Here is a 25,876-nt window from a genome sequence, read left to right as displayed (position 1 = left end):
ACATGGGGGTTAAAGAGCATCCTGCTAAAAGATGTATGGGTCCACCGGGAATTTAGAAAAGAATTAAAAAGATTCATGGAAACTAATGAAAATGAAAATACAACCATTCAAAGTCTTTGGGATACAAAAGCAGTCCTAAGAGGGAAATGCATCGCAATACAACCATCCCTCAAAAATTGGAAAAAACTCAAATACACAAGCTAACTTCGTACCTAAAAGAACGGGAGAAAGAACAGCAAACTCCCTGAGGAGAGAGTTCCTGTGCACGGGTGGCAGCGGGGACACGCAGAGGGATCCACCGGGTGGCCCCACCCCCTAATGTGGGGCCAGCCAACTCCACTGACCCTCCCCTCTGCGCCATGGGACCCCCAACGAGACCGGTGGACAGCCAATGTTATATTGGCCGTTCTCCACCAGTGATTTATATAATTGGAAAACCCAGACCTCATAAACGCTGCCTTCCCCTTATCCCACCCTACCTGGGACCACAACTCGGCTGAAGGTAAGGAGAGACTCTGGGTCCACCGCCAGACTCTAGGGGCAGGTCTCCAGGCTGCCGCGCACAAGCCGACCAATCTGGCCAAGGTATATGATGGGAGACAAGGTAAGGATGAGAGTCCAGCAGCCTTCTTAGAATCATAGAGGCTTTTAGGCAGTACACCCCTCTGAACCCAGAAGCCCCAGAAACAAAGTCCACAATTATCATGGCTTTTGTTAACCAGGCTGCTCCAGACATCAAAAGAAAACAAATGGGGGATCCGTGGGTGGCGCAGCGGTTTGGCGCCTGCCTTTGGCCCAGGGCGCGATCCTGGAGACCCGGGATCGAATCCCACATCGGGCTTCCGGTGCATGGAGCCTGCTTCTCCCTCTGCCTGTGTCTCTGCCTCTGTCTCTGTGACTATCATAAATAAATAAAAATAAAATTTAAAAAAATTTAAAAAAAAGAAAACAAATGGGATTAAATTCTTTGGACATCTAGGTCTTTTCCAAACAGGAAAAAATGCTGAAACGTGCATTTGAATCTGTTGGTGAACATGCTTTGTACTTAACTGTTTCATAAATCTGCCGTCTAAAGAATTCTGGTGTGATAGTTCAAAATTGGTTACTTCTTAGTTTTCACTGGAGACTAAGGTTTCTAAGAATGAAAAATTCTGCTAAAATAAGACTGATGACTGAAAGGAAGCAACTCTGTATGTAGGAAAGGAGATGTGTAAGAAAGATATAAGGAATGGGAATATATTTTTGTTCAAGGTAAAAGAAAGCAATTTTGTCCTAAATTAGACTGAAAAAAAAAAAGACTGGAAAAAATAGCTTGGGACAAATTCTGAATGCAAAGGAAGTGTAGAAGGTTTGTGAAGGGAAATCCTTGGAAAGGAATTTTAGATATGGTCAAGACAGACTATCAGATATGCGGGGGCAGCCATAACCACGGAAAGGGAGACCATCTGGGCAGAGCCGTTGGCAGCCGGAACATCGGCTCTACGGGCAGAACTGATCGCACTGGCCAAGGCGCTGACCATGGGAGAAGGTAAACGAATAAACATCTACACCGACAGCAGGTCCGCCTTCGCCACGGCTCACATCCACAGAGCACTTTGCAGAGAGAGAGGGCTTCTGACAGCAGAAGGAAAGACTGTTAAAAACAAAACAGACATCCTTGAACTCCTGAGGGCCCTCTGGCTGCCCAAGGCACCAGCTATCATCCATTGCCCAGGACACTGTATCAAACGCTTGCCTATGACCCAGTGCTTGCGCAGCTAGTGGAGGGCCGCAGACTCCAGCATCATCCTGCCAGAGGAACTAGGACGATGAGTCCTAGCCAAAATGCATCGGAGTACTCACATGGGAACAAGATGAATGGAAGACCTCATACAACATGCAAAGATCACTATTAAAGACTCTTGGGCAAAGATCGAGCAGATCGTGGCAAGCTGCCACGCATGTCAATTAACTAATGCCACTGCCCATGGATCTAACCCGGGTACCCAGCTCTGGGGGGGACGGCTCAGGAGCCTACTGGGAAGTGGACTTCACTGAGGTAAAACCTGGAAAATACGGATACAGGTATTTACTAGTGTTTGTAGATACTTTTTCAGGATGGACAGAGGCATTTCCCACCAAACATGAAACAGCACAGACCATGACCAAGAAACTGCTGGACGATATCTTACCGAGGTATGGTTTTCCTGTTAAGATTGGATCAGACAATGGCCCAGGATTCATCTCTATGGTAACACGGGGAGTGGCACTAGTACTTGGGGCAGATTGGAAATTACATTGTGCATATAGGCCCCAATGCTCAGGACAGGTAGAGAGGATGAACAGAACATTAAAGGAGACCTTAACTAAATTAGCCCTGGAGACTGGCAGGGACTGGGTGACTCTCCTCCCCTTCGCCCTATATAGGGTACGAAACTCCCCACATAAGATGGGACTTACCCCCTACGAGATCATGTTCGGTCTTCCTCCACCTATTATCCCCAATTTAAAACCTGAGGTGCTTACTGAATTTGATGATCACCAGCTCCTTTTCTCCCTCCAAATGTTACAACAAACTCATGAACAGGTATGGCCCTAAGCTGAGGGCCCTTTACAAGACCAGGCCACCCCCAGACCCCCACCAATGTCGGCTGGGTGACTGGGTGTACGTCCAGAGATACCAATACCAGACACTTCAACCATGCTGGAAGGGACCCTACTTCATGAACCTGACCACTCCTACCACTCTCAAAGTCGATGGGATTACTCCCTGGGTCCAGTACACCCACATCCGGCCAGCTGACCCACACGCTGTTCTCAAGGACTTTGTTCCAGAATAGAAAATTCAACCAAAGACAATCCCCTAAAGCTAAGACTGTGCCGTTCTCACTTACCCTACTAATGTTGCCTATGCTATGTCCTCTTCATGCCAGAACCAATCCCCATCAGCCATTTAATCTAACCTGGCAGGTAATAGATGTCTCAAGGGGAGAAGTAATCTCACCCAGTCACCTCACTTCCTCCCCTAGCCTACTATGGGGTTTCATCCTGTCACCCCCTGCTTCGTTTCACTCACTCACACACACACACACACACACACACACACACACACACACACACAAGGTCAGGTGGGTACAAGTTCCACTGGAGGAAAAATGGCAAGGACTGACATTTTCCCCTTGTAAAAGGCCTTCATACCAGATAATGAGCTCAAAAGACTGCTTTCACTGCGATTGCGCACAGGAGGAACCTGAGCCTTGGGTCTTGCATGTCCCTGGCTCACTCACTGCTGAGGAAGAGGAAGGAGAGCAAGGCTTAAGCTAATGTGTAACTGGCCAGTTGGCAAGTGGCAGAAAGAGCCTGCAAGGGAAAATGTGGGGAGGACGTGCAGGCTATGCAGCAAGGCCTGGCATCCCAGGTGGGCAGCGACAGGTGAGGTGAGAAAGGCAAGAAAGACTATGTTTGGGATGCGATGCAATGAAGGGTATTAAAGGAAATAGTTGTACTCTGCACTAGAAAATTGGGTTATGTAAATGATGGTATGAATCCTGAGCCAGAGGCGAGATCAGGGAGTTGGTATAAGGTCTGTTTATTAAATGGGTGAGTCTGGTGCCATTTCTTTTAGCGAAGTTGGAGTCGAAATTAAAGAGATCAGACCATGAAAATCACTGCACTCGTTTACCATCAGGATTAAAAATATGCACCCAATTCAGCCTTGCTTTTAAATTCTTTTAAAGTTTAAAAAGATGGGAGCATCTTAACTATCGAGAGGCTTTTGCAAGCAAGGGGGGCTTAAACCCACAGTACCATGTTTTGCATTAAGAAAATAGACCTTCCCTTGGGTGACTACATTTTAAACATGCAAATCCATATGCTGCCTTTTCTTTACTGACCACTCAGGAATAGTCCAGGAATCTATGGCAAAAGTCAGAGAAAGTTGGCTAGACATAAACAGGAATGAGAACAGCAACAAGGTTGGTTCGAATCCTGGTTCAATCATTCCCACTGGCTCATTCTGAGACCAACCTGGACCCATGATTGGGTCCTTCCTTAGGTTCCTCTTAGAGGGGGAAATGTGGAGGCCAATAAAATTAAGGCCATTCCACCTCAAATTTAGCATTAGCACAAGTACAGCCATCTCAGGCCCCTGTGAATAAGAGCTGAACTTTACAGGAAAAACCACAGAACGCCCTTGACAGAAAGTCCCATATCAGAATGAAAACAGAGCTCAGAACGCTCTTGACAGAGACAGAAAGTCCTGTATTGAAATGAAAACAGAGCTTAAGAAATTCCTCCACCCCTTCTGAAAATCCCCTAGACCTTCCCATAAAAACCCAACTGTAACCCCCCTCGGGGTCCAAGTCCCTGCTCCACTGTGTCGGGAATACTTGGACCCAAGCTCGAGCTTGTTAATAAATCCTCATGTACTTGCATCAGTGTCAGCTCCTTGGTGGTTTTCTTGGATTCACAATCTTGGGCACAACAGATCTAAATGTAAGACAAGAATCCATCAAAATCCTAGAGGAGAACACAGGCAACACCTTTTTTGAACTTGGCTACAGTAACTTCTTGCAAGATACATCTATGAAGGCAAGGAAACAAAGGGAAAAGTGAACTGTTGGGACTTCATCAAGATAAAAAGCTTCTGCACAGCAAAAGAAACAGTCAACAAAACTAAAAGACAACCTACAGAATGGGCAAAGATAGCTGCAAATGACATATCAGATAAAGGACTAGTATCCACAATCTATAAAGAACTTACTAAACTCAACAGCAAAGAAACAAACAATCCAATCATGAAATGGGCAAAAGACATGAACAGAAATTTCACAGAGGAAGACATAGACATGGCCAACAAGCACATGAGAAAATGCATCACTTGCCATCAGGGAAATACAAATCAAAACCACAATGAGATACCACCTCACCCCAGTGAGAATGGGGAAAATTAACAAGACAGGAAACAACAAATGTTGGAGAGGATGTGGAGAAAGGGGAACCTTCTTGCACTGTGGTGGGAATGTGAACTGGTACAGCCACTCTGGAAAACTGTCTGGAGGTACCTCAAAGAGTTAAAAATAGAGTAACCCTATGACTCAGCAATTGCACTGTTACCCAAAGATACAGGTGCAGTGAAAGACCGATACACCTGCACCCCAATGTTTATAGCAGCAATGTCCACAATACCCAAACTGTGGAAGGATCCTTTGTGTCCATTGAAAGATGAATGGGTAGAGATGTGATATATACATATATATACATAATGGCATATTACTCAGCCATTAGGAACAACGAATACCCACCATTTGTCTCAACGTGGATGGAACTGGAGGGTAGTATGCTGAGTGAAGTTAATCGGAGAAGGGAAAACATTATATGGTTTCCTTCATACGAGGAATATAAAAAATAGTGAAAGGGATTAAAGGGGAAAGGAGAAAAAATGAGTGGGAAATATCAGAGAGGGAGACAGAACATGAGAGATTCCTAACTCTGGGAAATTAACAAGGGGTAGTGGAAGGGGAGGTGGGCGGGGAGACGGGGGGGGGGACTGAGTGATGGGCACTGACGGGGGCACTTGATGGGATGAGCACTGGGTGTTATACTATATGGTGGCAAATCAAACCCCATTAAAAATATATTCAAAAAAAGTTGCAACTCAGTACTACCCACTCTCAGGCATCAAATGTATATGATTGCATACAAGCACTCCAATACATAGTAGCTTAAAAGAATGATTTAATAATTCTCATGATTCTATGGCTGTGCTCAGCAGAGTGGTTCTTCTATTGGTCTCTCTGGGGCCATTCATACCACTGCCACAATCGGGCAGCTCCATTCACAGTGGAGGGCATAAGATGGCCTTACCCTTTCCTCTGTTGGGGCCTTGTACTGGTTGTGACCTCAGCCTCTCTTCCACACAGTTTCTTGTCATCCATTGCGTTAGCCCTGGATGGTAGGAGTATTTTCAGAGCCTAAAGCATAAGGTACAAGGACCTTTAAGGATCACCTCATAAGTGAAAAAAATGTCACTTTATGTCAAAGCAAGTCACAAGGCTAGCCCACAATTCAAGGCTGGAGCAACAAAGTCACACTGAAAAGAAGCATGCAGGACAGAAAGAGAGAACAATCTATCTCAATGGTGGAATGGGGGAATATAATGAGAATTATTCTGGGAGAAAACTCAGGGACATAAGGAAAGAGAAAAGGGAGTTGAAAGAGATATGCAATCTCCTGGGTATCCATCAAATTGAGAAAATGAGCCACAGTCCAAGAGTATCGAACACAAGAATTGTTTACTCCCCAGACAACGTGAACATTTGTATGAGACACAAGCTCAGAAGAGGGAAGACCAAATATATAGAAAGTCCAAGACAAACTCAAACTCTCTTTTCTCCCACCACTACTTTACCCCTGGGCTTCAAAAAAGTGGATGGGAGGCAAAATATTTCTCCCTGAAACTATCGTTTAAAGGAATAAACAAATGACTCTCAGATACGATTGGAAGATGGTCACCCACTCCATCTCTGAGTAGAATAGCATGTCAAACAGGAGGAAGATGAAAAGGAATGGCATTAAACTCAGCAAATATATTATGGGCTAAGACAAGAGGAAAGAAAGGAGGGAGAGACAGAGGCAGGGAGGCAGAGGGGAGGTGAGGAAGGAAAGCTTACGCCATCTATTCCACCTAGAGGAGAACATAGGTCAAACAATAAGAAGATAGACACATGAATTCAATAAATAAAAACAAGCTCAAAGAAGATATGATAAATAATAAAAGATTTTAAAAGAGCAGATGGCAGGCCCAGAGAAATAATACTACAGAAATAATAAATCACAAATAGCAAAGAAGAGAGTAAACATACTGAAAAATGGATTCAGGGGCATAAAGGGATGCTTGAGATAATTACAGTGATTGGAAATATATCTAAGAAAGATTAATGCAATAATGGAGAAACCAATGAAGAAGCCAGGATGTGAGTAGAGATCTGCATGGGATGATGATTATTTCTCACCTTATACTTTGCAGAATATTGTTACATTTCCAAAATAAAAATGAAATCTGTCAATTAGGCAATCATTGTTCTTTTTTAAAAAGAGCGGTTATGGGAGGTGGGAGGGCTGGGGAGGTGATCAGAAACCAAATTATTAGAGTTTCAAACAAAGGGAGAAGTTAGTGAGGCAATAAGGTCAGGGGCTATAAGCCAGGCACCTACTGGCCCTGTTTCACTGTTTGAGCTCCAGGGACAGATGCAACAAGGGGGATGCATAGGGAAAAGGAGGGACCAGTACATACAGGTATCTCTCTAGATGGCAGCAGCACAGAGGTGGGAATCACAGATGGTGGCTGAGGAAGAAGGGTTAATAACAAAGAAAACAAAGCCCTGGGAGAAGTGAGAACTCAGGTCTGAACAAACAAATCCCATTTTCTCCATGAGAGACTAGAAGTAAGGTGGCAGGTGCCAACACAGAAGCTTGGAAGGGAAAGAAAGAGGACCCAAGACAAATGTTTTGTGTCATATGGTGAAATTCAAGTCCAAGTGAGCTTTTTTGGAAGTGTGTGACCATCAGCATGGTGAGTAGCAGAGCAATGAGGGAATATCCCTCATACACTAATATGCACCCAAGCAATATCCTAGGTACTGGGTACTGTCTGCTGTTTGGATGCTTATCACCACATATATAGATATGGGTGCAGTCACTTCAAATATTTTCTAAGATTCAAGAGTACTTTTTGTCTAAACGAATTTTACTGGTGTTTTTTTTTCCCAGATTATAGAAGAAAGAAATTATAGAAGAACAAGACAGTGAGGATCACCCCAAACCCCCAGCACTCAGTTAAAATCATTGTAAATATTTTACTGTGTACAAGAAAAACATATAGAAGAAGGGGAGGAAGAAGAGGAAAGGGGATTTTATTTTTCCTTTCACCAAAATGGATACATTATCATATGATATTTTAGAAGTTCATTTTTGATTCCTGTATTGTGAAGTTTTCCACTTTAGTAAATTCAGATAAAGATCACATTTGAGAGAATATTCTATTGTATGAATATACTGTAACTATTTCTCTAATAAGAGTCAAACAATTCAATTGAGCATCAATTTATGTCTTCGTACAATTGTACAATGGCTTCTTCAGAATAATTTGAGGAACTGAAATCTGAGTCATAGTTCATGAACAGTTTTTAGACTTTTGGAATGCAAATTATCAAATTGTGTTCACATGGGCCATAACAATTTGTGCCGCCAACCCTCAAGGTGTGACTCCTGCCGATTAACTTCCCAACACTGGAGATCCGCATCTTTTAAAGCTTTTCCCACATGGTAAGCACACAAAGATGTCACTTGTATATCTTTAATTTATGAATTAAAACACTTTTTATGGTTTTGCTTTCTTTTACAGCTCTTTTCTTTATGAATGTTTTAATCTAGACTTTTTAAATTTGAGTTAATTTTTTTAATTTTGCTTTTAAGTGCTCTTTTTAAAATAGCGATATTTCATGTTCTTAATACACTATTAATTTAATTCAGAACTGATTTGGAATTCAGCTGCTGATGGAGTAGACCTTGATGAATTTGAACACTTTCAATGTTCTCTTCAAGAAGGTGGTGTAACATGCTGTTTAAATATATGAGCTTTACCAAGACGTGGGCTCAAATCCCTGCCAGTGATAACACACTAGCCATGGTTAGGATTACTATTTTCATATTACAGAGTTGTTGAGAAAATATATGTAAAATGTCATTTAGTACAATGTCTGGAACACAATAAGCACCCAGTAAAGTTAGCCATTATTATAATTATCATATTTGATCTAGTTTCAGAGACATCTTTGTTATCATAATGATGAATACTAGGTACACAAATAATCAAACTTGTCTACTATCAACCTTCCATGATGGAGAGGGAGGATTTCACATCACTAACATCTCTTAGTTCGTCACTATCTTAGCCAATGCTAGATTCAATTACTCTAAACTTCACAGATAGTGAGAAGATGTAGGAGAATCTCTCTTGTCTTCAGTAAAATGAAGTTGCCTGAAATGTTTGTTTTAAGGTGCTCCAGCATGGTTCCTACCACCTACTTATTTCTTCCAAGCTGATGTTTTTCTTCATAGCAAAAAGTGTTGAGGTTGATAGAGGAGATGCTCCCAAGCTTTTCCACCTTTGCCACTGAATGTTTACGACAGCACTTTGTTGCTGGAAAAACACTACATGCTTTGTAGAGAGGTTTTCATTTGAGATGTCAAAACTTTGAACAAAGTTCATTCTTTTCCTCTTCAGTTCACCAGGCAACATACCTTCCACAGGATGTAGTCGATGAAACTATGAGTGGCCCTTGAAAGGCATTCTTGATCTTATATTTATTGTATTTTTATTTTTATGTTTGTATTGTATTTATTTTTAAATTATACCTTGTATACTAGGAAGACATATACAGATGCACTCCTTTTAAAAAAATACCCATCTGGCACATAAAAACCACAGATGCAAAGAATAATTAATGTCACTGTGATGTCCCATAGCTGCATTCTATAACCTGTGATTCCTGAGCTATCTTAAATGAATGCTTGGGTAGGATTAGCTTATTGGGTTTTATTCATCTGGACTTTTTTTTCATTATTAATAACCAACGACTATGTGCCAGGCACTGTACTAGAAACAGTGGCTATAAAGATTATTTATGTTCTCAATGACAGTTTTGGAGACAAAATGGAGAAATACATGAAAAGGAATTTGTCAATTTAAAAAATATATGCTTAATGTCAAATGAGAGTTACAACCACTGTGGGGGAAAGTTCCACAGGATTCAGTTGTATTTCTTAGAAACAGCACACTCTTGACATAAATCTCATCAAAGTTATAGTTTTAGAGAAGAAATTCAAAGGGTATATTCTTACCAAATTTAACAGAAGACCACAGGCTGGAAATACTTAGATAATGCAGCTTCTTGGGACTTCTCAATCTCAAGAGGTTGGTGGAATGTGTTCTCTTTAGGATAAGACCCTGCCAGGTCCCTGAAAGCCCTAGGTGGAAGCTAATACTTCTCTTATACCCATAACCACATCACCCTGAAATTATTTCCTTTTATGGTTGCAGACTACCTTTAACAAGCCACACACTTGGATCTAGTATCAGGGCCTGAGTAGAGTTTCCAGTAAGTCACAGCGCCATCTAGTAACATTAGGTACAGATTATAGGACAATAAAATGCATCACACATGTGCAGTTGGTTACAATGACTAGCCTGAGGGCCTGTGGTCTGTCTTCTCTGACGCCTTCACATGACCATGCTTTAGAGATAAAGAGAACTGATGTCAAAAGCAAATGGGTCTTGAGCTATATCTTGAAATCAAGGTGAAATGTTGGTAAGTAAGTATCACAAGGGCAGGCATCCCATCTGTTCTGTTCCCCAATTTATGCCTAATGCCTATTTCCTTGACACAGAGTAAACACAGCTTTGAAATCTGTTGTCAGTCTTGATCTAATTGAATTTAATCTAGTTGAAGGGGGATCCCTGGGTAGCGCAGCGGTTTGGCGCCTGCCTTTGGCCGAGGGCGCGATCCTGGAGACCCGGGATCGAGTCCCACATCAGGCTCCCGGTGCATGGAGCCTGCTTCTCCCTCTGCCTGTGTCTCTGCCTCTCTCTCAATCTGTGACTATCATAAATTAAAAAAAAATTAAAAAAAATTTAATCTAGTTGAAGGCAGCAAAGTGTCCTATTGAGTTAAACAGTGATGAGATCTTGAAAACACACAAGAACATAAAAAAGACCTCACGGGTTAACCACTGTTTCTGTTTGGACCTTCATAAAAGTGAGTAACTCTTCAAAACAGTGAAATTGTATCAAGATCTAGAATAGTTTATGAATGCAAAATTGTAGATTTTGATCTCAGATTTTTTAAATTGTAAAAATTTGAGCAATGAGATCCATTCATTGAACTGAGAAAATACTAGTCTCGTTTATTTAAAATAATCTCCAGTCTCTATTAATTTATAAACCTTCAGTTCTGACAGGTTTATATTACACTTATTACAATGTCATCTAATTGTAGGCATAAAAATTTTTGATACTGAGAAATACCTGGATGTCCTGGGGCAAAATTATTAAGAGATATAAAAATTCATTTCCTGGATATTTATTAAATTGTTTTGTGTCTCTGTGAAAGCTGAAATCTATTCTGAGTTCTGAATTTGTTGCAATGAAATTCTATGAGAGTTTTAAATGAATGGGTTATTTTTAATAAAATCCTGCCCCCTGAGTTGAAGTTTTATGGGCAAGTACGAAATCAAATTTAAAACGATGACTTTGGGGTAGAATGAAAGGCACATTTTTTTTTTCTGTTGCTTCCTTTCACATCTCAGGAAGAGATTCTTTCATTTCTAGCAGACTAAGACTAATTTTATGCATCTATAGTTTCTGCTATAGCTATAAATTCTAGTAAATATTTTTCCCTCAATTGCTGGTTATACACAATGGAAAGGAGAAGTACAAAAATTTCATACTAAAAAATTCTATGGAAGTTACAAATTGGATACTTTCCCTCTGCTTCAGACCATTCTAAATATTGGAAGGATGTTTATACATGCCAGTCTTTTGTTTTTACCTACAAGTATGATTGCAAATAATTAAAAACCAAAAACAAGAATAATAAGTCACAGATCAGAAATTCATGTTTACTCTGTGAACCTGAAATGAACTTTGGATCTTTTCTCCCCTACCATCAATACAACTGTGGCTGTCTACAATCCTTGCATGCAGTACCATCCCTGGAAAAAATCACCATCCCATTCCCTGTCCCCGCCCTCCACACACATGCACACACAGGAAAGCAGCCACACTTCTGCATATATCACTTTTATTGGTAAATCCACATTTCTTAGCTTAGAGACATATTCTGTAGATTATTCCCCTCCCCCTTACAATATCTAGACTGCCAAAATTCAAGGAAAATGCCACTGGACTGCAGTCATGTTAAAATTTTACCAAATGCTTATTACGAAAGCACCAACACACCGGATTCCTGTGATAGGCTTTGGCATGAAGTGTAATCACATTTAGTTTCAAAGTTCAAATGCCTGTTCCTGTTATACATAAGCAGGTACGCACAAGGCAAGGCAGGACAGTTACTGTAGCTAATGAAAGAAAAAAGTCAGGGTGAGGAGAAGTAACAGCCTTTCCTGGAGGAGTGGGTGGTCTCCGCTACAATCTCATCTGCCTCCTCTCCTGAAACAGGACTGGGCCAACTGGCCTAATGGTCCTCTACACATTGATCTACCGTGCTGGAACATTTGCCTTCAGCCCCCTAAGGTTTGCCCTCTTTTCTCCGAAACTTCTAGGTATTTTTAAGTTCCAGCTGGTTCTCTGCTCTGCCATGAATGAGCTGACTGAGCTATGAAATCTTATACGGAAGTTACTTACATCATTTAAGAAGTACTAATCAGAGGCATTGCAATAAAATGAGGGAAAAGTAAAGGTTTTGCTTTGCATATGAAAAGCAAAGACCAGCCTTTACTGTAGAGAGTAGGATAAAGACATTTTCATATATACTCTTGTGAATTTACCATTCAAATTGAGAGAGTGAAGGCCAGTCACTTGTCTTAAATTGATAATATGTCAAAGGAGAGATCTCTTTCGAGACAAAACAAGAAAAAGAACACTGTAAGAGGAACTGAAAAAACAAGCTCAGTAGGAATGGATGTGGGTGCCCTTTAAAGAGTCAGCATAGCATTTATAGCCTGACTTTTAAGAATAGATTATTATAACAAAGCAGAAAAAATAAAGTGGTTGTACATCATAAGTTGGTCATAGCAACACTCGTAGGAAATATCAGAAGTAAAAGAGTAAATGGGAAGAGGCCAAGGATGTATTCGTCCAACGGATATTAAAATGTCCTTTCTTGGAATGCCTCAGTGGCTCAGCAGTTTAGCACCTGCTTTTGGCTCGGGCATGATCCTGGAGTCCCGGGATCAAGTCCCAGATTGGGCTCCTTGCATGGAGCCTACTTCTCCCTCTGCCTGTGTCTCTGCTTCTTTCTCTCTGTGTGTCTCTCATGAATAAATGGATGAAATCTTAAAAAAAAATTAAAAAAAAATTTGAAAAATGTCCTTTCCTTACTTGTTCACCTGAAGAGTTCCACTTCACACCAAGTTCCAGTCCAAATGTCACCATCCATGGGAAGTCACTGATAAGACTACTGCGTACCACCCAGTGTCTCTTCTCTCCTCCCTGGCACCCTGCCTGGCTCCATTAAGACAATTACCACCCTTTTGGGATCATCTACACTTCTGCTATGTCCTCTCCCTCCCTAAAACTGTAAGGATTATTACTTGTCCTTCTTTGTATCCCTGGTGACTGGCAAAAGGGAGAGACATCTATCCATTTAATTAAGATCTGCTAAGATACTTTACATAGAGGCAATCATGTGTCGGCATGTGTTTTGAAGAATATATAAAAATCAATGAGACACTTCTATAAAGAAGTAGATATTCTTCTGCTAAGTGCAGATAAAAAGCTTAGATATTACATATAAAACAAAAATAGGAAGATTCTGACAGGTGGAGAGGAGGCAAACAGGCTAGGGACCTTGGGACCCAAAAGACAAAGCTGTGATGAATTCCCCTGAGTTTGCTTTTTAGTTCATATGTCCCAGACTTGGAGCAAAAGAAGTCACAACCTGTACATGCCAACAGAGTGGGCAGAAAAATGTCGGAAGAAAGGCCTACTCTCTAGCCAAAGGACTGGAAGAGTAGCCTAGCAAGAGAGAAAAGAGTAATGGCTCCACTCCAGGAAACAGCACTGAAAAGACCATGGCCCTACCCATGCCAGCAAAGGCCAAGTGGGGAGCCTAGACTTCCAGCCTCAACAGGTTGTAATGAAGTATCCTAACGCCCCTGAAATTGCGGTGTCTGAGAAGGTTGAGTAGGCAAGTGGTCATTTCATCCCCTCTTGGGTCATAATAATGCTTTCCCAGCATTCCTGCCCAGTGTCAGTGGATACCACATGGGAGCAAGGACAAGGCCCACTGCACACCCTAGCCAGGAATGCACTCAATGGAGGCCCAGTGGAGAGCTGACATCCCACCCTACACAGCAGCGACAAGGGTCTCATCTCGCCCCAACCGTCACTGGAGGCTGAGTGGGAAACCCGGACTCATAGCCACGCGTGGAAATAACTAGACAGTGCTTCTAATTCGCCCACTGAGCTGATGTCAGAGAAAGTCTGCTAAAACAGGTGGTTTAAAAAAAATCTATACTCACATAATACCTAAATTATTCAGTTTTCCACTGAAAATCATTCATCATGCCCAGGACCAGGAAAATCTCTTTCAATTTGAAAAGAGACAGCATATGCCAACCTTTAGATGACACAGATGCTGGCATTATTTGAAAAGAATTTTGCAGCAGCCATCACCAAAATGCTTCAGTGAGAAGTATGAAGTGTAATGGAAAAAAATGAGAAAATAGAAACTCTCAGCAAAAAAAATAAAAAATTCTCAGCAAAGAAAGAAATGACATGAAGAAGAACTAAGTGGAAATTTTAGAAAACAAAACAAAACACAATTATTGAAATACAAAAATCAATGGGTGGGTGGGCTCAACAACAAAATGGATGAGAGAGAAAAAAAAAATCAGTGAACTTAAAGACAGAACAATAGAAATTGACCCAAATTGAATAACAGAAGACAGATTGGAAAAAAGTAATATGCAAACTCTCAGGACCCTATGGGACTAAAACAAAAAACAACCCAACTTTCTAAGTCATTAAATAATTTCTAGATACAAATTATATTATCTAAAGGATTCTGTGCCCTGTAGTCTGTTGAAGAATGATTATATGAAGAGCAAATACAGATTTCTGGTGGACTAATATATCACTGAAATCAAACCCAGGTTGCCTAACAGTGAAGGCCAACTCTGAAGGTTCACAGGTTGGGACTAAAAGATACAGGCTATGTGGTGGAGAGGTCAGGTTCCTTTATGACTGATGACCAAGAAGACATAAAGCAATGGTTACACATTCTCTCCAGATCTGGGGAACTTCAAAATGAACAGCTCAGCACAGTTCTGCTGTTGGCGGGGTCATTTTTATGCAGAGGAAAACAACCTACTGTCTTGAAAAATGCCACGACGCATGTGCCGACAAGTTCTCTGAAGTTCCACCAAGTCATTTTTAATAGTCTAAAAGAACCACTTTTAGAGCTATTTTCCACCTATGTTAATTACCAGTGAACAGGATGGGAATCTCTTTTTGTATAAATGTAGAAGAAAACTTTATAGCAGGTAGATCTACTAGATTACAATTCACACATCTTCCCTTGAAGTCTAACTTGTTAAAGACTTTAAATCTGAAGAAGCCCAGTCACAAAAAAAAAAAAAAAAAAAAACCCACAGGATGACTTATTTTGGCTTCTGAAGGGGTATAGGGCAAAGACAGAAAGAGGGCCTTAGAAATATTTTTGCTTCTACTAATTTTTTCAGTTAAAACTAAAATGAATGAAACTCCAAGTTAGAAAGTGTCCAGAATCACTTTTTAAATCCTTGTGAAAATACTAATGTAACACAGACTATTCCAATCCTATCCATTCAGTTGTGTTTGCCAGTTCCATAAAAGTTTATTAAAGAAAATAAAATTCAAATATCTGGTATCCAGACAAGGTTCACAGGTACTTCTGCCCTTAAGAGAAGTAGAAGAGTAGTTTTAGAGATAGTCTGTCTTTATTCCCCAAATTGGAACAATTAAGAATTGTTCATTCAACCGTGTGTGAGATTCAGTAAGAGCATTTTTGTACTGCCAAGCGGAGGCCACAGGGTTCCCTGAGATGGTTGTATCGCAGAGGATTCTCAGCTCTGGCAGACATTTTCCAAACAATGTGACAGCATGAAGAGAGGACTGTATAAAATAGAAGGTTCTTTCCAAAACATTGTGCTATGTTTTTAGAATTAAAAATAGCAGTCTTCAAAAAAAAAAAAAATCAGTCTTCTTGGTCAAAGGCTGGCAGCTGTGTTTTCAACTTTAAAATGTCTGAAATTGGCTCTCTTCTTTCTTGATAGAAGCTGAGTCCAGTGAGGTGTTCAACATCTGTGATCCGAGCTCTGTGTAACCTCAGTAACTCTTCAACCCACAGAGACTCATGCTTTCCATGCTATGAAAGTGAGGGGGGAGAAAGAAGTCACTGGAGAGAACAGTTCACTTTCCTTACAAGCACTCCATCTTCACATTTCAAAGATTTCCATCACTCTAGCTCCCAGAAGGCAGGTGTTATAAGCTTTGTTAGGCATGATCTCTGCTCTTGAGTAGCTCACCATCTAATACATACCAAGCAGGCTTATTTAATTAGATGTCTCAAGTTTGGGAAAAGGGACATATACCTGGAATCGATGCTCATGTACTGCATTGGTGCAAGAACCTTCAACAGTGTGGGAATTAGCAGAGAGAAACTTGGATTTAAGTCCTGGTCCTGTCACCATCACACCATGTAAACTGAGGCAAGTTATTTAACATCTGAAACCTGATGTTCCTACCTACACCCTCCTGAGAGGGTTGTTCTGAGGATCAAATGTCATGATGTGTGCAAATGCACTATGAGAACACCAGTTCTAATCAGAATCAGTTATTTACACAGTTGCAATGCAGAGGGGATCTGGGGACATAGTAAAACACAATTTCCTTTCTGGTGGGGTAATGACATCTCGGCTAACGGGAGATCAGACAAGAAGTAAAGACACATGCTCTGGCACATGGAAGCAGAGCCAGTAGCTGAGGCAGGTAACAGAGATGGAAGTCATACACTTATGAGTAACTATACATTTTTCTGAATATGCCTCCTGTTGGAGTAGCATGAAGAAGGTATGCACTGGCTGGTGGGCTATAATTATACTTTAAAGACATCCTCCAATAAAGATTTCTGTACCCTTGGGGCATTATATTAGTTGGAAATAATTCAGACTTTCTACATAAAAAGGGAATGGATCAATCATTTCCATTTTCCCATTAGCCTCCAATGATCACTATGCCCAGTGCTACTTACTACCCCACTCAAGCTCTTTCTCTGCAACAATCTTCACTCTGGCTCTTAGGGGAATAACCCTGACTCAGTGGACTACTAGGCCAGTAGGTACTTTCCATTCCTGGTGTCCCAACACAGAGAGATAAAAAGTACAGGTAATGAATGCATCTTCCTCTCACGTCAATATCCTGCTGATGGTTAGTCACTACTTCAGAGATGAAACAGAAGGGATCAGTCAACATATGTGATACACCTTCCAATAATCCTCTCTCTGGTTCAAGTCCAATATTTAGTGTATTCTAGGTATACTGCTATTATAGAATTTGCTAAAATGTTTACATTTAAGACATTGGTACAATAGCTTTTGGAATGGTAGAGATGGAAAAGGAGCCCAGTGCCTAATTAGGGACAAACATGATTTTTATAATGAAGTTATATGTAGAAATTAATCTGAAATACTACCTAGCCATAACTTTAAGACTAATTTATAACAGTGCTGACACTTTGAGAATTATCAATCTAGTTTTGAAACAAGAGTAAATTTGTAGTTTAAATAAACCTGGAATTTAGCAGCTAAGCCAAATGCAGGTGCTAAGATTTTACTTTTTTTTTTTTTTTTAAGATTTGTTTATTTACTCATGAGAGACACAGAGAGAGAGGCAGAGACACAGGCAGAGGGAGAAGCAGGCTCCATTCAGGGAGCCTGATGCGGGACTCGATCCCGGGTCTCCAGGATCCCAACCTGAGCCAAAGGAAGATGCTCAACCACTGAGCCACCCAGGCATCCCCTAAGGTTTTACTTTTTTTTTTTTTTTTTTTTTTTTTTTTTAGGTTTTACATTTTGATCTGTTTTTTGTGTTTTAACAGACAAGGGTGGTCTTCGCCAAAGATACATCATCTCGAAGTTTCGAATTTAAAACCACTCTGCAGAGTTCATGTAAAGTACATTCTTTCAAAGTACATGCATATTCACATTCTGTTTTTGCCCACAGTAATGTCAGATATGATATACACAAATATACTTATATTCATATTTTCTACGCAAATTAACAAAGGTAAATTAACAAAGGCTTCTTACCACACAGCTCTCACTGTTGTCAGGCCTGTGAGGCAAAATGAAAGCTAAGCTGTCTAAATCATCACACTGTGAGGGAGTCTGGAATGTGTCTTTACAATTTGTCAGCACAATGAAGAAGTGAGTTGGGATCAGAATTTCTTGATTATGGATGAGTCGGCGGTTTCTAGAAAACATGAAAATCTTCACTTTAAGAAAAACATAACCATCTTTTTTAATGAATATGTCAGTAAAGTATATGTTTAGTACAATGCATCTAAAAATAAAATTCAGTCAAATAATTAAAAATATTGTGAAGAAGTTAGTGATCATAATACCTCAACATGTTCTGCCAGATTGAGAGAATTAGAGCTAGAAAACAGATGAACACGAGCCAAAAAATTTTTATTTTCTATAAAAATTTACTGAACTTCAGATTTTTTTTTTTTTTTAGTTCTACCTTAACACGGTGGAATTGGGACACTAAAGAAAAAAATCTTTCTCAAATCCCTACAACCAGGATTCCAAAGCATTATTAATTGTCTTCCAACTCTGTGCTGCTGTGCACAGATGGCAGACAGAGAGGGAACTGGTTTGGGATGTTTTCTACTCCAGCCCTGCCAGAGAAGTCACGTTTCTGTGAACCCTCCTTGCTTTTAAAGGGATTTTCTTTCTCATCCTGAGAACTTCTTTTAAATTGCAGCACATTTTCCAACATGTCCCTTTACCTCATCTTAATGCTATTTCCTTTGGCCTCAAAACCAGGTTTATTTATTTGTTTTTCAGTATCTTTCCAAATTTAAGTTAGTGGGAGCATTGTTTTCTATCATAACCTTATGCGGCACCATAATATATAAAACTTATTAAAACTGAGAGCTCTGGTGGAAGGGGAAAGGCATGAAATTCTCTTCTTTACCCATTCTACTGCTATGACCTCTGAGGCAGTTATGTTGAGACCCTTATTTACTTATAATAAATAAACAAAACCTGTCATTTTACAATGACAGGTCTGTAAATTATACATGACAAACTAATGTGTCACTGGTACATGTGTGTGAGAGTAATCCCTGAGCCCGCCTGGGAGAGCAGTTCTCCAGAAAGAGCTGAATGTCAGCATACATTTCATTCTCTTTTTCCTGTAAGCCTTAATAGCAATATTGCTTCAAAAAATCATGCTGTTATTATTTTATGAAAAATCAAGTGGTTTTGAAAATGTTCTGCTGCTCTCCTTTATAAAAACAGCACCCACTGATGGTTTGAGTCACTGATGGTGACTCAGTCTCCCTCTAAGCAACGCTAGGTAAAATCTGTAACATTCACCCGAGGTCTATGCTTGAATACTACAGCTTTATTCTTCCATTCATGATGCCTCTAGCCACACCACATGGTTATCTTCTAATCACTTTATTAAGACAGTATCGTAACAATTAGCCACACAGAGAGATCTTAAACATGTATCTTAAACCTTCTTAACATATGGCAGACTTCAGTGTTTGATCTGAACTCAGGAAATCACTCATCTAAACTGAGTGGGGGAGAAACACTCTTTCTTTCCTCTAAAAAACATTTTACTGAACACTGAGCAAAACATCAAAATTAATCAGATATTTCAAGGGGCTTCCAGTGTAATCAGAAATGTCATGTTCAGCAATATGAATAGTATCAGACAGAAAAAGCTCCACTGACTCAACTGGATGGTAATCTCAGTTGACAGCTGTTTGTAAGAGTAAATGAAATATGTTCTTACTGCCTCAAGGTCTCTGAGGAATCATAACGTCCATCATAATCAGAGTCAAACACAGGACCGCTGACAACATTGACACCATTTCTTTCCTTCACGTATCTTTGCAGAAGGGTACCATGAAAGTAGTGCCATATAACTGAAACAAGAAGGAAGTCATGCCGCCATGTGAAATAACTCAATAATCTTATTCAAAATTAGAATCTGTAATAATTAAAGACAATGTCAAATCTGACTTCAGTCTTAATGTGATGCCAAAAGTACACTGTTCAGCTTTGGCCTCTGGCAAAAGAGACAGATGTTGAAATCAACACTATTTTGGGCATCCCTGACCATGTGCATCACCATGAATTTGTGATCACAGATCACCATTAGGCATTAAAAACCATGAACCTAAATGCAAGGCAGGTTATTCAGATAAAATATCTGAATTTTTGTTAATATCCAAAAATTCCCTTTGAAATACTCGCAAGTATTCTACACGTAGAGTAAAAGCCTCCTTGTGTGCTCTATATTTTGAAATTCTATGACATCTAAAGAAAAAAATGTGTATTTATTTTTGTAAGAGTTCCAAATACTGTAATAATTAATGATGATGCAAAAATCTATTCATTTTAAGATCAAAAACAATTATCAAGAACCTCCAAAAGTTAAATGGGAAAACATATTGAAAGTTAATGTGTTAGTAGGCTATATTAGCCAGATAACTTAGGAAAAATATTACATACTTTTTCCACCAAAAAATATTTATAAACATTTAAATACAAAGTAGAATAATAGACATTGGAATATATCATAATTCTAAGAGTTGTAGAAGTTTTGTGTACTGATATTGTTAAAGTTAAGAACAGATAAGAACATATACCTGTAAGAATCTGTTTGATAGTCATTTAATTTAGAGGATAAGTCTTATTAATATAAATTATACCTATAATATACAGAAATTCATTGAAATTGTGAAATACAGGGTTAAAAATTTTACCTTGAAAACTCTGGTACATTGGCACTATATTAGTACTAAGCAGTGCTTCAGAATATAGTTGATTTGAACCTTTATTTAGTTCTACAAAGAAAATTAAAAAAAAGTAACTATTTCGTTCTTCATGAATAACATTAGAAATCATACTTTCTCATGGGAGGGCATTTATTTTTTATTTTTTAACTTGTTTCTTTTTTTTTTAATTGGAGTTCAATTTGCCAACATATAGCATAACGCCCACTGCTCATCCCGCCAAGTGCCCCCCTCAGTGCCCATCACCCAGTCACCCCAACCCCCCGCCCACCTCCCTTTCCACAACCCCTTGTTTATTTCCCAGAGTTAGGAGTCTCTCATGTTCTGTCTCCCTCTCTGGTATTTTCACTCATTTTCTCTCCTTTCCCCTTTATTCCCTTTCACTATTATTTATATTCCCCAAATGAATGAGAACATATAATGTTTGTCCTTCTCCGATTGACTCATTTCACTCAGCATAATACTCTCCAGTTCCATCCACGTTGAAGCAAATGGTGGGTATTTGTCCTTTCTAATGGCTGAGGAATATTCCATTGTATACATAGACCACATCTTCTTTATCCATTCATCTTTCGATGGACACTGAGGCTCCTTCCACAGTTTGGCTATTGTGGACATGGCTGCTAGAAACATCGGGGTGCAGGTGTCCCGGCGTTTCATTGCATCTGTATCTTTGGGGTAAATCCCCAGCAGTGCAATTGCTGGGTCGTAGGGCAGGTCTATTTTTAACACTTTGAGGAACCTCCACACAGTTTTCCAGAGTGGCTGCACCAGTTCACATTCCTACCAAGAGTGCAAGAGGGCTACCCTTTCTCCACATCCTCTCCACCATTTGTTGTTTCCTGTCTTGATAATTTTCACCATTCTCGCTGGTATCTCATTGTCGTTTTGATTTGTATTTCCCTGATGGCAAGTGATGCGGAGCATTTTCTCATGTGCTTGTTGGCCATGTCTATGTATTCCTCTGTGAAATTTGTTTATGTCTTTTGCCCATTTCATGATTGGATTGTTTGTTTCTTTGCTGTTGAGTTTAATAAGTTCTTTATGGATCTTGGATGCTAGCCCTTTATCTGATATGTCATTGCAAATATCTTCTCCCATTCTGTAGGTTGTCTTTGAGTTTTGTTGACTGTTTCTTTTGCTGTGCAGGAGCTTTTTATCATGAGTAAGTCCCAATAATTCATTTTTGCTTTTGTTTCCCTTGCCTTCATAGAAGTATCTTGCAAGAATTTGGAGTGGCCAAGTTCAAAAAGGATGTTGCCTATGTTCTCCTCTAGGATTTTGATGGATTCTTGTCTCACATTTAGATCTTTCATCCATTTTGTGTTTATCTTTGTGTATGGTGTAAGAGAATGGGCTAGTTTCATTCTTCTGAACGTGGCTGTCCAATTTTCCCAGCAGCATTTATTGAAGAGACTTTTTTCCAGTAGATGGTCTTTCCTGCTTTGTCAAATATTACTTGACCGTAGAGTAGAGGGCCCACTTCTGGATTCTCTATTCTGTTCCGTTGATCTATGTGTTTGTTTTTGTGCCAGTACCACACTGCCTTGATAACCACAGCTTTGTAGGACAACCTGAAATCTGGCATTGTGATGCCCCCGGCTCTGGTTTTCTTTTCCAATATTCCCCTGGCTATTCGAGTCTTTTCTGATTCCACACAAATCTTAAGATGATTTGTTCCAACTCTCTGAAGAAAGTCCATGGTATTTTAATAGGGATTGCATTAAATGTGTAAAATGCCTTGGGTAACATTTACATTTTCACAATATTCATTCTTCCAATCCATGAGCATGGAATATTTTTCCATCTCTTTGTATCTTCCTCAATTTCTTTCAAAAGTGTTCTGTAGTTTTTAGGGTATAGATCCTTTACCTCTTTGATGAGGTTTATTCCTAGGTATCTTATGCTTTTGGGTGCAATTGTAAATGGGATTGATTCCCTACTTTCTCTTTCTTCAGTCTCATTGTTAGTGTATAGAAATGTCACTGGTTTCTGGGCACTGATTTTGTATCCTGCCACACTGCCGAATTGCTGTATGAGTTCTAGCAATCTTGGGGTGGAGTCTTTTGGGTTTTCTATATACAGTATCAGGTCATATGTGAAGAGGGAGAGTTTGACTTCTTCTTTGCCAATTTGAATGTCTTTTGTATTGCTGAGGCTAGGACTTCCAGTACTATGTTGAATAGCAGTGGTGAGAGTGGACATCCCTGTCTGGTTCCTGATCTTAGGGGAAAGGCTCCCAGTGCTTCCCCATTGAGAATGATATTTGCTCTGGGCTTTTCATAGATGGCTTTTAAGATGCTGAGGAATGTTCCCTCTATCCCTGTACTCTGAAGAGTTTTGATCAGGAATGGATGCTGTATTTTGTCAAATGCTTTCTCTGCATCTAATGAGAGGATCATATGGTTCTTGTTTTTTCTCTTGTTCATATGATCTATCACATTGATTGCTTTATGAATATTGTACCAGTCTTGCATCCCAGGGATAAATCCCATTTGGTCATGGTGAATAATCTTTAATGCACTGCTGGATCCTATTGGCTAGGATCTTGTTGAGAATTTTTGCATGTGTGTTCATCAGGGATATTGGTTTGTAATTCTCCTTCTTGGTGGGGTCTTTGGTTTTGGAATTAAGGTGATGCTGGCCTCATCGAACAAGTTTGGAAGTATTCCGTCCCTTTCTTTTAGAACAGCTTTAGTAAAATAGGTATGGCTTCTTCTTTAAACATGTTACAGAATTCCCCCTGGGAAGCTATCTGGCCCTGTATTTTTGTATCTTGGGAGGTTTGTGATGACTGCTTCAATTTCCTCCCTGGTTATTGGCCTGTTCAGGTTTTCTATTTCTTCCTGCTCCAGTTTTGGTAATTTGTGTTTTTCCAGAAATGCATCCATTTCTTCTAGATTTCCTAATTTATTGGCATATAGCTGCTCATAAGTTTTAAAAATCGTTTGCATTTTCCTGGTATTAGTGATAATCTCTCCTTTTTCATTCGTGATTTTATTAATTTGAGAGTTTTCTCTTTTGTTTTTTAAGGCTGGCTAATGGTTTATCTATGGGAGGGCATTTAAAAAAATTAGCTGAGTATCACCTTAAACTCATAAAACATTCCTAGGTACTGAGTCAAGGGAAAGTGCAATGTGTTCGGTCAAGTCCCTTAAAAAAAAAAGTAAAATATAGATCTTTTCTTTTTCAAGATGAATTTACTAAAGAAACAAAAGTTTAATAACAGCCCCAATTGGGGATCCCTGGGTGGCTCAGCGGTTTAGCGCCTGCCTTTGGCCCAGGGCATGATTCTGGAGTCCCAGGATCAATTCCCACGTCGGGCTCCCTGCATGGAGCCTGCTTCTCTTCTGCCTGTGTCTCTACCTTTCTCTCTTTCTATGTCTCCCATGAATAAATAAATAAAATCTTAAAAAAAAATAACACCCCCAATTTAAATATATTCAAATTTCAACTAAAATGTATTGACAACCCTCTCTCCTTAAACTCTTCCAATAGTGAGAAGAAAAAAAGAGAATATATGGCTTCAGAACAGTACTTACTACCCAGAAAAAACATCGCAGGATGCCTGCCACTAATTACTGTACAAGACTTCTTTGTATAGATTTTTGGCTTGGGCCTGGTCTATTTTTATAAAGCAATAGTCAAGTTCTGACTTCAGACACTTACTCTGGGGAATGGACTGGATATTGAGAATATTTGAGCACCTGGAGCCTTCTGATTTTTGCCTTTTTTATTTTTTCAATTTTTTTATTTTTGCCTTTTTTAAAAAAGATTTTATTTATTTATTCATGAGTGACACAGAGAGAGAGAGAGGGAGAAACAAAGGGAGAGGGAGAAGCAGGCTTCATGCAGGAAGCCCGATGTGGGACTCGATCCCAGGACTCCAGGATCACGCCCTGGGCCAAAGGCAGACACTCAACTGCGAGCTACCCAGGTGTCCCTGATTTCTGCCTTTTAAGGCCAGCCTCAAAACATCTTCTCATTAACCCACAAATGTGCCACATTAAAGATAAACACAACTTCAAAAAAGAAAAAAAAAAGCCATTCCCTAGCAGCTCCATCTCTGTGAAAGAGCAAGTACACCTAGGCTCTGCCTATTCCTAATTCTTTGACAAATTACATTTTTCCTTTTTAAAAAATTTTTATTAAAATTTTTTTTAACTTATTTGACAGAAAGGGAGAGAGCATGACTGACAAGTGGTGGGAGAATGAGGGGCAAAGGGAGAGGGAGAAGCAGGCTACCTGATGCGCAGGGAGCATGACATCCCAGGACCCTGGGATCATGACCTGAACCAAAAGCAGACACTGAACCGACTGGGCCACCCAGGCACCCCTACATTTTTCCTTGTAAGAAACAAAAGATATTTCCTTCCTAAGAACCCTGATATATCCTTCTGATCCAAGCTTTCTCAAATTCCATGTCAAAGAAATGTAGAAACGTGAAGAATGTTCTGTTTTCAAAAATTCAAGTTTTAGGCACTGTAAACTTTTCCCTAATAGTTATACTTTTCATTCACAAGTTTCACCAATAAAAAAAAAAGATATGTACTCTGCCTCATAAGGAAAAGAAAAGGAAGACAGAGGACAAGAGAGAGAAAAGGTCAGACTTAGATAGAAACTTACGTGGTGGGTAGAGGAACCCATAACTCAGTTCAGCATTATTTTTATAAAAGGAACACTTATGGATAGGACTCAGAGGAATTCGAAGATCCTGGTAAAGACAGTTGGAAAAGTCTTCTGTAGAGAAACTGTCCTGAACAACAAAATGAAAACAGCCATCAAGTATCACACATATAAAAGAAGATTGCTTTGAGTAGCTGAAGGTGAATAACACCATACAATTATAGAGCTCCAGCTGTCCTCCACCATTTCCCCATTTTTCTAGTAGTATATTCATCTTTTTTTCTAAAGATGTAAATGTAAAACCTCTTTAAGATATTAAGGATATTAGACATCTGTTGTATATGTGCAAATATTTTCCTATTATGCTGGCTCATTTTGTGGACACTGTTTTTGTTTGGTCAATTGCAAACCGACTGAGGATGAAATGCTGTTTTGGGGGAGACCTGAGTCTC

The 25,876-nt window shown here is 39.7% G+C and overlaps 1 protein-coding gene across 1 annotated transcript in view; it reads right to left on the bottom strand.

Moving 5' to 3' along the window:
* Positions 1-11,823: 11,823 nt before the first annotated feature.
* ENPP1 (ectonucleotide pyrophosphatase/phosphodiesterase 1) overlaps positions 11,824-25,876 on the bottom strand; it is a 73,557-nt gene continuing 59,504 nt past the window's right edge. Inside the window, exons 21-25 of the mRNA XM_055324660.1 lie at positions 25,425-25,554; positions 20,769-20,849; positions 19,793-19,925; positions 18,070-18,232; positions 11,824-16,127 (exon numbers count right to left, since the gene is read on the bottom strand). Coding sequence (XP_055180635.1) covers positions 15,957-16,127; positions 18,070-18,232; positions 19,793-19,925; positions 20,769-20,849; positions 25,425-25,554 — 678 coding nt within the window. The 3' untranslated portion in view covers positions 11,824-15,956. The remainder of the gene's footprint in view (positions 16,128-18,069; positions 18,233-19,792; positions 19,926-20,768; positions 20,850-25,424; positions 25,555-25,876) is intronic.

Source organism: Nyctereutes procyonoides, unplaced genomic scaffold (genome assembly GCF_905146905.1).
Source record: "Nyctereutes procyonoides isolate TBG_1078 unplaced genomic scaffold, NYPRO_anot_genome, whole genome shotgun sequence".
NCBI classification, from domain to species: Eukaryota; Metazoa; Chordata; class Mammalia; order Carnivora; family Canidae; genus Nyctereutes; species Nyctereutes procyonoides.
The sequence above is the reverse complement of the archived record's forward strand: the minus strand, read 5'-3'. Positions and strand labels throughout refer to the sequence as shown.